Source organism: Nicotiana attenuata, unplaced genomic scaffold, assembly GCF_001879085.1.
Source record: "Nicotiana attenuata strain UT unplaced genomic scaffold, NIATTr2, whole genome shotgun sequence".
Classification (NCBI taxonomy): Eukaryota; Viridiplantae; Streptophyta; class Magnoliopsida; order Solanales; family Solanaceae; genus Nicotiana; species Nicotiana attenuata.
In genome coordinates this window covers 49,046-62,620 of record NW_017673021.1, presented here as the reverse complement: position 1 = coordinate 62,620, position 13,575 = coordinate 49,046, and the positions used below count along the sequence as shown (strand labels likewise).

At 41.0% G+C, this 13,575-nt stretch overlaps 2 protein-coding genes across 2 annotated transcripts; one reads left to right on the top strand and one right to left on the bottom strand.

Moving 5' to 3' along the window:
* Positions 1 to 844: 844 nt before the first annotated feature.
* On the top strand, positions 845 to 1,573 carry LOC109215212. The gene is made up of 2 exons (XM_019379233.1): positions 845 to 1,290; positions 1,507 to 1,573. The coding sequence occupies exons 1-2, from the start codon at positions 845 to 847 to the stop codon at positions 1,571 to 1,573; spliced, it is 513 nt and encodes a 170-aa protein (XP_019234778.1).
* Positions 1,574 to 8,081: 6,508 nt separating this feature from the next.
* LOC109215214 (plastidic ATP/ADP-transporter) lies at positions 8,082 to 12,245 on the bottom strand. The gene is made up of 5 exons (XM_019379235.1): positions 11,017 to 12,245; positions 9,947 to 10,201; positions 9,492 to 9,635; positions 9,037 to 9,384; positions 8,082 to 8,635 (listed from the first exon to the last, which is right to left on the bottom strand). Exons 1-5 carry the CDS (start codon positions 11,797 to 11,799, stop codon positions 8,270 to 8,272), a joined length of 1,896 nt encoding a protein of 631 aa, XP_019234780.1. The 5' UTR covers positions 11,800 to 12,245; the 3' UTR covers positions 8,082 to 8,269.
* Positions 12,246 to 13,575: the final 1,330 nt, after the last annotated feature.

Genomic DNA, 13,575 nt, shown 5'->3' with positions numbered 1-13,575 from the left:
AGGCCAAGTGTGCCTCTTCATGGTGAACCAGGTTAACGGGACCTTTGAAGTCCGAGAAGACCGAATGTAGAGAAACTTGGATAAGCTACAGGTAACTCTACACTGATTCAAGGAATGGACTTTGCAACATGTACCTCGGGATCAGAATAGTGAGGCCGATGCCCTCGCAAACCTAGGATCATCGGTCGAAGACAACGAACTCAATTCAGGGGCTGTCGTACAACTCATAAGATTTGTGGTCGAAGAAGGTCATGCCGAGATAAACTTCACAAGTTTGACCTGGGATTGGAGAAATAAATACATAGAGTATTTAAAGAACGGTAAGCTCCCATCAGATCCAAAAGAGTCGAGAGCTCTGTGCACAAAAGCAGTACGATTCACCTTGTCCAAAGACGGAACGTTGTTCAGAAGAATGTTCGATGGTCCATTAGCGATATGTCTGGGACCGGGAGATACCAAATACGTTCTAAGGGAGGTCCACGAAGGCACTTCATAAATCATTCCGGTGCCGAATCATTGGTCCAAAGTGATCAGAGCCGGATACTACTGGATCGACATGGAGAAGGATGCAAAAGGAATTTGTCCAAAATGCGACAAATGCCAAAGTCACGTGCCAATGATTCATCAACCCAGGGAACTGCTCAACTCGGTCTTGTCCCCATGGTCGTTCAAGAAGTGGGGAATAGATATCGTTGGCCCTCTTCTATCGGCCCCAGGTAAGGCTCGGTTTATTTTATTTATGACTGATTATTTCTCTAAGTGGGTTGAAGCACAAGCCTTCGAGAAAGTCAGGGAAAAAGAAGTCATAGACTTTATTTGGGACCACATCATATGTCGATTCGGGATGCCCTCCGAGATTTTGTGCGGTAATGGAAAGCAGTTCATCGGCAGCAAGGGGACTAAATTTCTCGAGGATCACGAGATCAAAAGGATTCTATCAACACCTTATCATCCCAGCGGGAACAGACAAGCTGAATCGCCCAACAAAACTACCATCCAAAATCTTAAGAAGAGACTAACCTACGCCATAGGGAAATGGAAAGAAATCCTACCCGAGGTTTTTTGGGCATACCGCACAATGTTGAAGTCTAGTACTGGAGCCACCCCATTCTCATTAGTTTATGGCGCCGAAGCTCTAATATCGGTCGAGGTCGAAGAACCTAGCAATAGGTTCCAATATGCAATGGCAGAGTCAAATAACAAGGCCATGAACACGAGCCTAGAATTGTTGGATGAAAAACGTGAAGTCGCCCTCGTCCGATTGGCTGCTCAGAAACAACAGATCGAAAGGTATTACGATCGAAGGGCCAAATGAAGGAAAATTGGGTCCGAACTGGGAAGGGTCGTACCAGATTCTCGAGATCACAGGGAAAAGATCCTATAAGCTTGGAACGATGGACGGAGAACAGCTATCGAACAATTGGAATGTAAATCATCTCAAACGGTATTACTGCTGAGGTACAACCGCATTTCAATTACTTCTATTTTTTTTACTAACACTTGCAGGTTATCGACAAGGAGCGCCACGAAGCCTTTAGGTCTGAAAGCACGCGTTGCACTCTTTTTTCCTTGAACTGTTTTTGTCCTAATTGGATTTTTCAGCAAGTTTTTTAACGAGGCAGCAGTGGATTGTGCTAACTTAGAATTGAAGGCCGATCACAAATCGGTATCAAAGACTATATTTATAGTATCCGAGATTCCTTTATAATCAACCTCGAATACTGGGGAGATTACCCTCGGATATTGAATTGTTTTAGCAAGGAAATTATCTCAAAATGAAAGGGTCTCAATAGGTAGGATTTATTGTAAGGTCCAAATGGTCAAAACGAACTGTGCCTGCATAGATTGCTCGAGCCCTGACATAAAACATGTATGCATGTGTGACTATTTTTGACAAGAATAAAGAGAAGTACTTTCCTTGCAACTATCTAATGTCATGGAAAAATTTCCACTTTACAACCCCATACTTTCGATCTATTATGGAAACAAGCCCAAGGGCCGATTATAACCAGAGTTCGGATAATCACTCCCACACTTGGGGATTGCCGTCCGTAAAATAAACTCGAACAGATCGAACTATTGAACGTCGAGGGCATAAGACCTCTTAGGCAACCCTCAGATTTTAAATGCCACGGCCATACCCACTCGGGGACTATTATCTTAGGCAAGCCTGGACCTGGATAACTCGAGAAAGCGAGATTACTGGGATACACCCAAACTAAAAGGCTACGGCCAATCTTACACGGTTCGGAGATGTCCGAAATCCGTAACAAAAATAGGCCTTCCGAAAAAAATCTTTCATAACCGGTTCTAAAGGCTACTCTCGGCAGAATCTTAAACTTAAGACATTTTCGGAAAAAAACTTCGGTAACACCGAACCCTGATAATGCCTTAACTCGGAAGGGCAATAAATGCATGGTCTGTTCGAACCCTCGAACACGACCTTATTATTTTGTGCCAAGGCATTCCAACCTTTGTGAATACAAACAATAAAACATAGGAAAATTTTTAGAGCCGAAAAAAGGTAGAAAGCCTTATATATATACATAAACGATCTTTTTACAAAGGCCAGATCGGCCAAATACAAAATACAAAGGCCTAAGGGCTACTTTTACTTCGAGTTCGAGAGATCATTCTCACTCGACTAGAAAGCCTAAGGGTTACCTTATTTCGAGCTCGAGCAAGTCCTCACTCGACCGTAAATCCTAAAGGCTACCTTAAATCAAGTTCAAGCAAATCCGCCTCGATTCAAGATCAAATTACTACCCCGAATCTCGGACCTTCGAACATAACATCATAATTTTATAACAACATCATAGTTATATGACAACATCATAATTTTATGCTACGGCGTTCTGACCTTTATATAAATTAAAAAGACAGAAGACTCAGAAGACATGGAAGGGAAAAAGTTTTATATTCATCAAAAACTTTTTACAAAGGCAACACGGCCCAATAGAAATTCTTTACAAATGCCGAAGGGGCCTCAACAGAAATTCAAAAACTATTTTTAAAGACTAAGCGGTCTGGTCATCTCCGGGAGAGGCATCTCCGCCCTCGGGGTCTTCTCCACTTTCGGATTCACTCAAGCTTCTAGATCCGTCATCATCATCGGGGTAAGCTAATTTCTTGGCTTCAGCTTCGAGATCCTTAGCATTCTCGATCTCGGTTGTGAGGTCAAAGCCCCGAGAATGGATTTCCTCAAAGGTCTCCCTTCGAGATTGACATTTGGCATGCTCGGCGACCCCCTCTGCTCGAACCTGAGCGTCCTCGGCAACCGTCTTTGCTCGAATCTAAGCAGCTTCGACATCGCCCCGGTAAATGGTCACCACTGCATCAGCATCAGCTTGGCTTCCTTAACTTCAGATTTAGCCGCTTCAAGCTCCGCGACCAGGTTCTCCCGAGCAGAAATTGTTGAACCCAACTGGGACTGAAGCTCCTCGATTTTCTTGGCCTGCACCAAGATTTCCTTTTTCGTACCTCGTAGCTGGTTTTCAGCTGAGGCCAGTTGGGCCCGAGCAGTCTCCTTTTCTGAGGCCAGGCAGTCCATTTTCTTCTTCCATCCTTCGGCCTCAGTTTTTAGTGAATCTGCTTCTTCACGGAGTTGCTTGATCACGTCAAGCTTTTGTTGGACCTGCGGGTTTAAACCATTAGATACCACGCCCGAATCGCCGTCACTAACTTCAAATATTCTTCTTACCTGCTCGACTAGTTCGGCGTGATCTTGCTGAGCCATTTCTAGCTCAACACGGAGGCCTTTAGCTTCCCCTTCTCTTTGCTCACTGAGAAGCTTGAAGGCATCCTTTTCCTCGGTAAGCCCTCGAATCTCGGCCTCATACCGGTTCAGTTTCCCTCAGAATCGGAGGAAAACCTCATGATGAAGCACCGAAGCCTACAAACATAGAAAAGGAAGTTATATAAAGGGAGAAAAGTTTAAGTACGAAAATTGACATCAACAGGAAAATCTAGGATTACCCGGTTTAGAGCTTATTGGGCTTCGTTGAAAAGACAAGGTGTTTCCACCTCATCCATCTTGGCTTGGTCTTCTTCGGTGACCAAGCATCGGAGATAGCTAGCCACCCCTACGGGGGAGAAATCACCCGAGCATCCTCTGGGACCGAGATGATAATTGATCGATCACGCCCGGGATCGACGTTGGGGGTCGGGAACTGATCAGTCAGTTTAAAGCTCGGGGAGGCTTCATTCGAGCTCTTCCTCGGTACTTCCAAGTCGCCCAGACCGGTGACATCTTCCATTCCAACAAAGTAACCACGGAAAAGGTCTTCTTCTCCATAGACCCCTTCACCGTGGCAAGTCTTCATCTCCTGAGCATCCTTGATCACCGAATCAGAGAACGAAGGAAATGAAGGGGAATCTCCAATTTCTATCGCCCCAAGTAAATCTTTTAGGGCGTCGCCCTCATCTCGGGGGGCCTCGTACATGGTTTCTACATCAGCATCCACCGCCTCCTCGATAGCCTTCTCACCTCGAGGGGAAGCGATTTCAGCCCTTTCTGGCTCGGGGACTTCGGCCAACGGGTTCATCAAGTCGAGGCAGAGCAATCTCAGCTCCCACCGGCTCGGGGATTTTTCGAGCATCAGGGCCAAACCGCACTCGGGCCACCAGCCCGGTTTCTTCTTCGTCTTCCTCGGACTCATCTAGTAGCCGGCGGACTAAGTCCAATTGATAGAGGGATAACATTTCCCTTGGGTTTACGGGCTTGCCTATTTTTAGGCTTCTTTTCATCCGACTTCGTGGAACTCGGAGCCCCTATCCTCTTCCTCTCTTTCTTCTGCTTAGGAGCAGATGGTTGGGGAAGGATCTCTTCATCACCAGATGAGGGCCTTATTTCCACATCCTTCCCAAGACCTGCAAAAGAAAGATAAGTAAGATCGAAGGGAAATTCGAACTATAGTCAAATTGTTAAGTCATAAGGAAATTTACCATGGTTTCGGGCCTCCCATCGACCCTTTGATAGATCGCGCCATGCACGCTCGGCATGCGTCTTCTACGACACCAGGACCCTGACCCATTCCTCGAGTCGGGGAACCGCACCCGACATCCACGCAATAGAATCGAAAAGCACTGATAAGAAAGGAGGAAAAACAAAGACAAAAACAAAAATTGAGGACGAAGTTACACTTACGCTTCATATTCCATTTCTCAGGAAATGGCATGCTCTCAGCCGGGATCAAGTCCGAGGTCTTCACTCGAACAAATCGGCCCATCCTTCCCCGTCTTTGTCCTCATCTATGCTCGAGAAAGGTGCCTTTGTGGCCCGACGTTGAAGCTTTATTCTTCCTCCTTGATATAGTCGAGGGCTATACAACCATATGAGCTGGTCGAGGGTAAAGGGACACCCGTCGATTTTGCTCACAAAGAAGCGAAGACATATCACTATCCTCCAGAAAGAGGGGTGAATCTGACCAAAGGTCACCTCGTACTTCTTACAGAAGTCTATAATAACCGGATCCAAAGGACCCAGCATGAAGGGGTAAGTGTAAATACTGAAGAACCCTTCCACGTGGGTGGTGATTGATTCTTCGGGAGCAGGCACCACCACATGCTTTTTGTCCCAGTTGCAGTCTTTCTTAACTTGGGAGAGGAGTTCATCGGTGATCGTGCATATATACCTCGACATTGGCTCGCATCGACCCGGAATCGAGGGGGTCTTTTCAACCTTGAAGTCGGAATCGATGACGCATCCTCCGGGGAAGAACTCTTCAGGGCGTGGCTCCGACGCTGGTTCCTCGCAAGCCGGTCGGGATGAGGAAGGAGTTTCCTTTTACGGAATAGTTTTTGAAGTCTTAGCCATTTTTACTTTTACGAATGAAGAAGAGTGGGAACTGAGAAGAAACACTTGGTATTTTGTGGTGAAATAGGCGAAGAAACACCAGAGATCTGAAAACACAAAGCTTTGAGTAAGGCAAAGGAATTTTGAATATTGGAGAAAGAAGGTTTGAAAGTAAAGTTGGGAAAAAGAAGAAATATACATTTATAGGGTGAAAACAACAGTTCAGAACCGATAGTGGCCGACAACAACTGAAATACATTTAATCCCTCGGTATTCAAACCGACGGGACGTTTTAGTATCCACTTGTTGCTTACGTCATGATGCTTACGTCATAATATATCGAGGTATAGATCGAGAGTTCAAATCGTTTCTTGTCATTACTCTCAAAAAAACGAGGGGACTATCTATATACGATCAAGATCGGGCCCTCTCTCTTTTATCGGATGTATCGAGACCGGGGTGTGGCAGGACGAGGTTTGACCCCACGTCATATCGGACTGTGACATGAAGTTAGGTTGCCAAGCTCGTGACTCAAGGACAGATCGAGATCGAGATCAGCCAAGATCGAGGTCGAGTGTGATGGAATTTAAGAAAGATCGAGGGAAGCTCATCGCGCCAAATAATGGATAGCCGAAATATCCGTAATCGGGCGAGGATCACGGCAGAAATCTCGGCACGTGTCAAGAAGAGGCCAATTAATTAGCTAATCATGGGATTTCTTACTGTATTTAGAATTGTATCAAAGGTAGGACTACCCTACTATATAAAGGGGGTCTGATCATTTGTAAGACACATCATATTCACGTTACATAAAGCAATATACTATCTTCTTCTTAAGCTCTCAATACTCTGTTATTTTGTTCATACTTTCCAGTACAATACTTGTTTGATTCGAAGGCGACCTAGCTCGAGGATCAAAACTACACATCTTATTTGGTTTGCTTTATTGTTATTTAATTTCAATATCAATTTACGTTTTCTCTCGGTTTGTGCTAAGTAAGATCACGTGTCCTTAAAACTACAGTATAAATTCAATTGTTATCCGTTTTTAGAGTAAACACCTACCTCCTCCCAATCCTAACACTTCTATTTTGTTTTTCTGTGTGTGTCAAAAACATGAAAAACGAACCATGTTAAGCAGGACTAAAGCCTCTTAGGATACACATTTTATAATATAGTAAGGGGGTGGTACGGAAGATAGGTCCACTCCGAAAATTTCTGTTGAAAGTCCATATATTTTTATTTTCTTTTATGTCTAGCAAGAAAAGAATGTATGCGTCAAACTTTGATGTCTCGCTTAATTAAATACGACGAGATAGTCATCGAAGTTTGAGAAACTTTAATGAGAGGCTTAGCTTGGACCTTCCATTCCATGAGGCCAATTACTTGAGGAATTAAAAAAGAAAAAATCTTAAATTACACCCCAGTATTTGTCCAATTGAGTAACTAGCTCTGCTTCCCCTGTCAACATACTATGACAGACACACCAAAAAAAAAAAAAAAAAAGCAAAACCAACCACGTGGATCATCGAGGCAAAGAAGATGTGATCAATAATCTTTAGCTCAAATCTTGGCAGGAGATGAAGATCTGCAGACTGTTAAGAATTTAGCCCAGCTCAATATAGATAACAATACGGATATCACACAAATTGATATTGGGCCGAGAAGAACTAATTGGGCCAGGCCTTCACACAGGTTACTCTTGAATCCAGCTTGAGGCACTTCATATTTGTTAAATATCCGTAGGCTATCGTGAATTATGTGGCATTTCTGGATCTTCCCATCCCCAATTCTGTATTAGTCTTTTTCACCCCTTTCTTTTTAGTTCTGTTGCAATCTTCCCTACTCTAGTTAGTGTTTGCTTTGTAAGTTTAATATTCAATGAAATCGATCAGTTCTATTGAAAAAGAATTGTCTACTCTTAGTTTGTTACACAGACCCTCAGTGGTCACAAATAGCAGAGAATGTGCAACAGTTGCATAAATATTTTCAGACTTTCAGTTTATGTTAACTCATTTTCCGACTATTTTGAGATAGAGGTGTAATTCATTGATACTACTCAGAGCGAACAAAAGCTTCTTCAGTAATCTCATGCATAACCACCTTGACAAAAGTTCATGAAACATTCTTGAGTTAGATAAAAGAATTACCAAGAGAGGAAAAAAACATGCTTATATTGCCAAAAACAAGTTCAACAACCAGCATTTTGTAAAACGAATCCAATGAACTCAAGCTACAAAACTGAAAAAAAGGTGTAACTATCAGAAAATAAATGTGGGATGGCGGGTTGGTTAATCTGGCGACATGCCTCTCTTGTATCTAATTTATTTCCCTCGAGTAAAAATGAATTCTTATAACCAACATCAAAGATTCGACAACATTAAATCATAGTTGGACTGCAACCAAGATACCACCTGATGCATCTTCTTTTTTGCTTTTTAATCCTCCAGTTCTGCAAGTGATCAAACAATGAAATTACAGGCTCCTTGGGGAGGAGGGTTCCGATGAAGCGCTGGTTGAATCACCTCCAGCGGGATTGAATGATGACCCGCTTGAGAGAGAACTGTTTCCGTTTTCATTCTGAGACACGACAGGGATCTTCAAAGATGCTCTCTCCATTTCCTTCTCAAGCTCTTCTTCTCGACGCAATGTAGTAAACTGGCCATCCAAAGATTTGGCTGCTCCTAACCATGCAAGAACAATTACTAGGAGCACACCTCCAAGGTAGGGAGTTGAGCTGGCAAGTGAACCGAAAGTCAAAATCATGAACTGTTGTATCAAAGCTCCTCCAGACTTTCCCAGCGGGTTGCAGACAACATCAATTGCTGCTTTCCCTTTAACCTGATACAAGAAATTACTTGTTAAGTGATAGCACAGTTATCTGGTTATATATAGACAAGCAAATGTATATGTTAGTGACATCACTAATGCAAACGTTCCACCAATATAAAGGCTTCAGCTATACATGTTTGAAATAACAATTCTTTGATGAAGACATGATTGCATTTATGCAAAAATAGTTCCACTTCCGACAACTCTATCTAACAACACTGATTTAAAAATATATAAAAAAAAATGGCAGCCCGGTGCACTAAGCTCCCTCTATGCGGGGGTGTGGGGAAGGGCTGGACCACAGGGGTCTATCGTATGCAGTCTTACCCTACATTTCTGCAAGAGGCTGTTAACGCGACTCGAACCAGTGACCTCCTGATACCATTCATTAGATAAGTATGTCATCATACCTTGGTCTCCTCATCCAAAGGAATGTAGGCCATCTCTTTGCAGGGATCAAACAAACTATATTTCGCGCTCTTACTGAAAATGTTCTGCATTGCACCCACGTAGACAGCTGCTAGAAGAGGAGTCATCCCGAACTTGGCAAGAGCTGGTGCTAGAGGGGCCCCAAACAAAATCAGGGAGAAGAATCCAATTCCGGTAAGGAGCAATACTGTAGGTGTTATCTTGGCTGCTGCTCCCCATCCATACTTGTCAAAGATCCACTGGCTTAACAACATCATTACAAAAGTTGCTATTCCAGTAGCAGTTGAGAAGTCACCCATGAATGACGAGTATTCATTGGGGCTTGGGAACTGCACATTAGTGATAGGGAGAGAGACGGAATGAGACATGTTAAAATGAGAAACAAATCCGAATTCAAAAATTTTAAGGAAAAAAGTAGCACTCAGTAATAATTCACCTGAGCTTTGAGCTTCGACTTCCATGTAACTTCGACAAGGTTGATACTAATACCATATGCTACAACCAACGTGGCAAGATTCCTGATATATTTTGAAGAGACCAAGAACTTCAAGCTCTCCATAGTGGTCATGTTAGGTTTTACCTGCCAAAAGACATCAGTCAGATAATGCACATATGTAAACATGATTCTATAATTTAAAAGATCTGTGTATAATATTTGAATGTTTTTATCGACAAATAATTTGCAAAGATTTAACCAGCAGTGGAGTTTTAGTAGAAGTGATAGAAGAGGAACAAAGAGGTGGCGAATCTGCTTCTCATAAGCAAATTGATGACGGGGAGCGATTTCTACTAGCCAAACAAAAGATAAATAGTTTTTTCTACCATCATGGAGTTGCTTCGGAAGTAACTATCACCTATAGCTAAGCAATGTCATATGGTTTAGCTGGTTACCTTCTTCTTTTGGCTACGAGTGGGGAGAGGTACATTTCTGTTCACCCACCAGTAAAAGAAACAGATTGCCCCACCCATCATCACTACAATGCTCATCATCGCTTTCAGGGAGATGGCCCAACCATCAACTCCAGGACCCAAAGAGCTTCTCAAGCTAGAAAAGTACTTCACTGTGCGACCTGAGAAAATCAGAGCAACATTTGCACCAAGTCCAAACAAAGGATAGAATCTCTTAGCCTCGTCGACAGTCGTAATCTGCAAAAGAAATCACCCAAAACAATTTAATAACAGTGATTTACCCCACCAAAGCTCTACGGCAGTGATTGCATAGTCATAGATATATAGATATGCTGACGATCATAGTACAACTGGCAGCACAATAGCCAGAATGATAACAGCAGGGGAACAGAATGAAACCTTTACAAATATTGTATGGCCAACTGCAACTAAAAATGAAATAAAGAACAGCGTACCAAGACATAAAACAATGAGGAAATGGTGCTGCCAATATTTTAAGACATAGTAAGCACAACTGCACCATAAACAGAACCGTTAGCTAAGTCATCCACCATTCAAACTAAGATTAGATAGAGCTAGAGCAACATTTTAGAACTCCACCCTTTTACTATACCACCACCTAGCCCTCATCCCCCCTCCCCTCTCCCGCCCCCAACCCCATAATGAACATCAGGAAGGCAGAGTACAGCAGCACATGTATCCCAAAAGGCGCCGAGCTTCAAACTATTCCTGCTATATAGAGATTGTTTTTACCTCAATAAATTGAAGCAGCAACCATCACAGAAACAGAGAAGTAAAGTGCAAATACTAGCTAATATCAGAATCTAACTAAACAGACTATCCACACAATAAGACTACAACAACAACAACAACAACAAACCCAGCGAGTTCCCACAAGTGGGGTCTGGGGAGGGTAGTGTATACGCAGACCTTACCCCTACCTTGTAGGGCAAAGAGGCTATTTCCGATAGACCCTCAGCTCCACACAATAAGACTATGCATCCTAAAAATGGTTACTAATGCACAAAATATATTCATGAACACAAATTTACCTGATTAGCGAACCCCCAAAAGAGAACTGAAACCACCACACTTCCCCAAAGCTCAGCCATAACATAAAACAAGCAGAAACTCCAGATCCTCAGTATAGCAATTGGCCCAAGAAATCTTGGACCCAAAGAGTTGAGAAGTTTATCAGCAAAAGCTGTAGGGTGAAAATAATTGCTAAGAGGATACAAAACAAACCCAAATGCCCCAAAGAATGCAATAAATGGAAGTATAACAGTGTAAAAAAGAGCCTCTTTTGACAACACATTGGCCAACTTCGTGTACAACAGCATGAACCCTATAGCCATAGGCAAATTCACCCAAGTTTTCAAGAATGGAATAATCTCAGCACTGGACCCTTTGGCTGTTACAACCAATACATCTTTTGTATCCCTAAGGATTGTATAATTAAACAGAATACAAAAGAACATTGCCCCAAGTGGTATAATTTTCTTAAGGGTCACAAGTTCAATTCCCATGAACTTAGGTGGCTCTTTTTCTGCAAAAAGTGGCTGGCCATCAGCTGCAGCAGCAGCCTCGGCTTTACAAATTGGGAAAAATCTATTCTTTTGGCCAAAAAGCTGAGGCTTAGTGGTAAAGCATTGAAATTTTTGGAACCCATTTGAAGATAAAGATAACCCATTTAAGAGATTAGGTTTTAGAGTATTTAAAGAATGGCCAGAATTGAATCTATGCCTTAAACCCCCTAGAGGTAATGGATAAAAAGCCTTGGTTTTGGGTTTTGAAGGCAAAGAAAGAAGCCCTTTTGTTTGTAAAACAGCTTCCATTTTTGAGCTCTCTGTCTCCTTCTCTTATCTCTACAAGTTCAAGAAAGCTTAAAGATTGAATCTTTTTAACAAATGAGCTTGAGAGATAAGGAGATAGAGAGGTATAAGGTTTTGGGGAAGAAGATGAAAGTGTCCGAGAGAGAGATACACAAAAATCTATTCTTTATATATATGTATGAATGAATGAAGAATCAAAACCCTGAAATGGGGAAGAAAAAGACAAATAAGGAAATAATGTGCAAGAGTTTGTTTAGGTAAACACTAGCTAATTGTTTAAGAAAATTTGATAATCAAGAAGAAAATCTGTGTGTCAGATTTGCAGTAAGAAGATTAGATAATCGTATACAGTGAATAGTATTCTTCAACTTGCACTCTCTGTGCAATTAAATTACTATACGAATACCAAAAAAATAAAAAGAAGAAATGTTAATCTAATGCTAAGCCGCCGCGGAAGGAAGACTTGGGTTGAGCAAGCTAGAAAGGATCCTCCCTATATATGCGAAATAATCTTATGAACAAATGACCAAAGTTTTTTTTTTTTTTTTTTGTAATAAAAAACCTTTTATCTCCATTTTTATTTAACTTTATCTGATATTTTTTGCTTAATTTTAACCGAAAAGGCCTAATAATATACTCATGTATTATCAGAAAAGGTTTAAATGTATGTGTTGTTATACTTTGAATCCATATATACCCCTGTCATTATATTGTTGATTTAAATATACCCATTTTCCGTTGAGTTTGTCCAAATTGCACATCCAATCCTACGTTGCACTAACATTTGATGAGGTAGATATCACATCGTTGAGGTGTCATGCCATGTGGCATCCACCTCATCGAATATCAGTGCCACATAGGACTGGATGTCCACATTGGACAAACTTAAAAGAAGAAGGACATATTTGAACCAATAGTATTACGGCAGGAATATATTTGAACCCAAAGTATAAAAAAGGGTGTATTTAAACTTTTTCCTATAATATAAGAGTATATTTGTCCATTTACCGTAATTTTAAAGATATTGGCACTTTTTAAATTAAAAAATTCATTTATTTTAATATTTCTGTTTATGCTTAGTAACATATATTATAAAGATGACATGACATACATATGATCATAAGATTTTATAGTAGTTTTATTATATCGTATATATTTAGTTTATGTATTAAATATCTTTATTTTTTAAAAGAATGGTGCATAACCAAACCATCATGTAGTAGAAACAAAAATTTTATACCCTACCCACCTCCACATTAGCATTAACACATTTGATATCACTATTAGGGAAAATAACAATTGTTACAATTATTCTATCGTTGCATATAGAAATAAATAATTCTTGTATTAATTCCTGTAATATAATCTTAGCATTAATTTATCCTCGAATCAAACTACCCCAAATAAAATCAGAGGGATTGTTTAAGTTGGTGGGGAGAGACATCACTTTCAATAAATATCTGCTATTTCAGGATTAACCCCTAAAGTCATAATTAATGATCAAAATGCCCCTCCTAGGAGTTAATTTTCCTATAGCGACTTGTGTTTATTTGTACTCTAGCTTTTTGACATTGATAGGCAACATGCCATAGCCATAGGGTTAACTAACATTGAACACGAAGCAACACTTCCCGCCTTTAAATTGAGATAAAATAAGTTCCTAACAATATTATTTTTTGTTTTTTTTGTGAAGATTTTCTAATTTTTAAAAATAGAAAACTCTTTTGTTATACTATCATAAATTATATATGAATCTAATAGAGTTTTTTTTTTTTTTGG